The sequence below is a fragment of the Argentina silus genome (genome assembly GCF_951799395.1).
Source record: "Argentina silus genome assembly, chromosome: 18".
NCBI classification, from domain to species: domain Eukaryota; kingdom Metazoa; phylum Chordata; class Actinopteri; order Argentiniformes; family Argentinidae; genus Argentina; species Argentina silus.
The window spans coordinates 12343631-12347620 of NC_139672.1; the positions used below are offsets into that span (position 1 = coordinate 12343631).

Genomic DNA, 3990 nt, shown 5'->3' on the forward strand with positions numbered 1-3990 from the left:
TTTCGCAAGCTAGAAAAACGACCTGTTCTCTAACTTAATAAAGCTTGTGCCAAAGTAACTCACCAAAAATGTAATAACATCTAACTGCAAAACGGAATGATGCATTCATCCACAAGAGACACTGCAGGCAGCTAAATAATTGGTAAGCACTGAAGGAGTACATCAATGAAAGAATGACTCGCGATGGGAACTGTCAGTCAATAGTGCACCACCACACCCACACCAGCAGAGCGTGCATTTCAATGACAGGGGAAGCAATGGAAACATAATGATAACAAATATTGAATGACGAAATAAAAAAAGTGACTTTTTAGATCGAGGGATGTTTGGAAATTCTGCATGGCCCCTTTAAATCAATCAGCTATTAATCTAGGATTGCATCTAAAAGACTGCAACAAAATAAACAAAATAAAACCCACACTACCCCACACACACCCGAATTAAACATATCTCGGCTGAAAATAACAGGACAAATCATGCATTTTTGTGGATTTATTTACCAAAAATAATAAGTCAACATAAACAGCTTTTGGTCAGTAGTGCAACCCTGGTTGCAAAAATGCAGTCCTCCCCTTGAGCCATTGGATCTGGTGAATGTTTTTTTTCTCTCTTTTTTTTCCTGTTTTACTTTGAACTGGTGTATTTGGTGACAGCTTTTGTTCCCTCAGACACTGCATGCTTTGCCAGCTCTCCAGGTAACAGCAGTCGGACTGCAGTTTGCACCTCTCGGCTAGTGATGGTGGAGCGTTTGTTGTATTGGGTCAGACGAGATGCTTCAGTTGCAATTCTCTCGAACACGTCGTTGACGAAGGAGTTCATGATGCTCATGGCCCTGCTCGAGATGCCAGTGTCAGGATGGACCTGGTGAAGTCAGAGAATGTTTTTTTTTGTTTTTTTACCACCTGCAAACATCACCGAGCCAATTATGAATTTACATAATGAATAACCCTCAAGAAGACTAGGAAGTGCTCATCGATGGCGCTCACCTGCTTCAAAACTTTATAGATATATACGGCGTAAGTTTCTCTTCTCTTGGCCCGTCTTTTGGTGCTCTTTTTCTCACCAGATCCCTTCCCCTTCTTTTTGATTGCGTCGTTAGTCATTTTTAGTAACTGTAAGATACAAAATGAACAGTATGATGGCTTAACTAGACCCACCTTTTGATACACGAATATGATTTGAGCGCTGTATGGCTATTCGGCAATCATTCCCGCCTGATAAAGGTACACTCAGCTGCCTTTAATTGTTTATTAATTAGAGAACTTCCCACGTGTCTGTAGGTGTTGCACTTGGTAGCCTAACTACCAATCAAACTGATTAGGATTCGAAAATAGGGTGGTGCACTATTGCAGATAGAAGTACATTAGCCTCTATGGCCTCTGACCCAATTCTTTAAAGGCATTTGGCTAAACTAGAGCTAGGCTAAATGTAGGCCTACTGTTTGACATCATGCTACCTTGCGTTAATATCGAGTGGATGGATGCCTTGCATAAATGAAAATGAAAAGACTAGGAGCCTACATTAGATGTAAACCACTGGGTGTCGCGCTTGCACTAACTTTGGGCCGCTTTGTACACGTCAACTAGTATACAGTGTATGCAATGAATCGCACCTTAAATAGCTGAGATTGTACTGTATAATTTAATTGATTTCACTGTAGCTAATTTCGCTTCCGTTCTCTCTGTTTAGGCGTGCTCCGCCGTAATTTACAACGTGGATAATGATCCTTGACTGTGCATAATTTGTTACCATCATTAGGAAGAATCCAGTATTCTGTACTTCAAGAAACCAAACTCATATAGCCATTCAGAAGGCAAATAAAGCAGTGTTAGTCCTAACTATAGTGTATAGGTTACTGTATTAGTAGCCAGTTCCAACAAAAATGCAAAACATCGTTTTCAGTCTGGGTTGGGCATAATTGGCTGGAAAAGTAGGTTTCCATAGGATTTGCTATTTAAAAGAAGCAACTTTCCCGAAACATCACTAGTTTGAGCACATCTGATAATAATAATGCATTTATTTTGTATAGCGCTTTTCTCAGTACTCAAAGAAATTACATTCCATATAGAGAACAAGAATAGATAGATAAATCAAAAGTAAAACAAAAGCAGTCAGAAAAAACAACAATAACAATAGTTAAAGATTAAAAGCAAGTTTAAAAAATGAGTTTTGAGGGATCGTTTGAAGGAGGAGAGCATGCTGGATTATTTCATGTGGTTTGGGAGAGTGTTCCAAAGAGTGGGGGCTGCAGCGGAGAAAGCCCGGTCCCCCCAGGTCTGATGTTTAGTCCTGGTTATGGGGGCAAGGAGGTTAGCTTCAGCTGACCGGAGACTGTGGGTAGGGGTGTGCTGGAGGAGGAGGTCAGAGAGGTAGCAGGGTGCCATGTTGTTGAGGGCTTGGTGAGGAGAATCTTAAACTGAATCCTAAATTAGGCTGGGAGACAGTGGAGGTTTTGGAGGACTGGAGTGATGTGGTTTCTGGAGTGGGTTCTAGTGAGCAGGCGTGATGCTGTGATGAACAATAGGCATCTGTGGTTTGCTGAGACCTAAAACAACATGCTAATTTCAACATTTGAGAAACAAGACACAATTACTTAAACCTGTTGAGATTCTATGATATTGTGTCAGAGTAGTCAAGAAATTATTTTTCTATTTTTAACTATTATTGGGTTGTAATACAAAATAGGGGAGTACGGAGTAGTAGGGAGTAGGCCTATGCATGGTAGGCTACACCACTTATTTTGTATATTGTGATAACATATTTGTTAGGATTGACGTGTTACATGTTACAATATCAAATCACCAGGCTGTTTCAGAGAATTAATATGTTGTTACTGTTGATGATATCAATGTCATTGCAGGAATTGAACAGGGTAGGCTTCTGTGAGGCTTCCTTTTGCTGTGCTACATTTCACTGGGATTGTAACACACTTAACTAGAAGGATGCCATTATATTCAAAGCATTCAGGATGATCGTCAAATATGATTGAGCGATTCCATGACTTTCATGATTTCATAAACCTCCCCTTTATAATGTCACAATTTCAAGGGCACCGATTTCAGGGCACCAAAGATAATGGGACAGATTCAAATTCAAATCAAATTTTGTATTTGGTCGTCATCAGGAAATTAAATGCATGTTCAATTGAATATAAATCTGAAGATTGACGTGGCCAGTAAAGAATTTTCCACTTTTTGGCCCTATATGTTTGGGGTCATTGTCTTACTCTATGATGAAGCCGCCATCCAATGAATTTGGAGGCATTTGCTTGTACTCGGGCAAACAAGATGTTTCCGTACTGTACACTTCAGAATACATTCTGCTGCTGCCGTCAGCAGTTACATCATCAATTAAGACATGTTAACCAGTTCTAGTGGCAGCTATAAATGGCCAAACCATAGTACCTCCACCATGTTTCACAGATGAGGTGGTATGCTGTTAATCTTGGGCAGATGCTTTTTTCTCCAAACTTTCCACTGGCAATCACTCTGGTACATGATCATATTCATCTTATCTGCCCATGTGTAGGCTTTTTAGGTAACTGTAACCTGACCATCCTTTTTGAGGATAACTAGTGGTTACCTTGCTGATCTTTGGGACAGTTGTTTTGGGGTTTTTCATAATTATGGTGAGCATTCTTTGGTCATCCACTGTAGAAGTCTTCCTTGGCCTACCAGCCCGTTTGCGTTTGTTCCAAACATTATTATTGCACATCTGACATTATTTCACTATTACTATTCACTTTTTTATGAATTAATATATTATATTACTGATTTGTTGGTTGTTGTCAACTGTTGTTGAGCGAGGAGCAAGATCCCAAAGCATTTCACTATGTCATGTAATGGCTGTATGTGATGTATGTGACAAATACGATTTGATTTGAACTGTTGATTTTGGCAATGTTTCAGATATTTTTTTTTCCTGATTTTTCTACCTAATAATGGCTTCTTTGACTTTCATTGGCACCTCTTTGATCCTCAGGTTGACAGA

At 39.7% G+C, this 3990-nt stretch overlaps 1 protein-coding gene across 1 annotated transcript; it reads right to left on the minus strand.

The window, feature by feature from the left end:
* Positions 1-624: 624 nt before the first annotated feature.
* h2bk1 (H2B.K variant histone 1) lies at positions 625-1103 on the minus strand (the record flags this gene model as incomplete). The annotated part of the gene is made up of 2 exons (XM_083690092.1): positions 625-861; positions 987-1103. 2 exons carry the CDS (start codon positions 1101-1103, stop codon positions 625-627), a joined length of 354 nt encoding a protein of 117 aa, XP_083546218.1.
* Positions 1104-3990: the final 2887 nt, after the last annotated feature.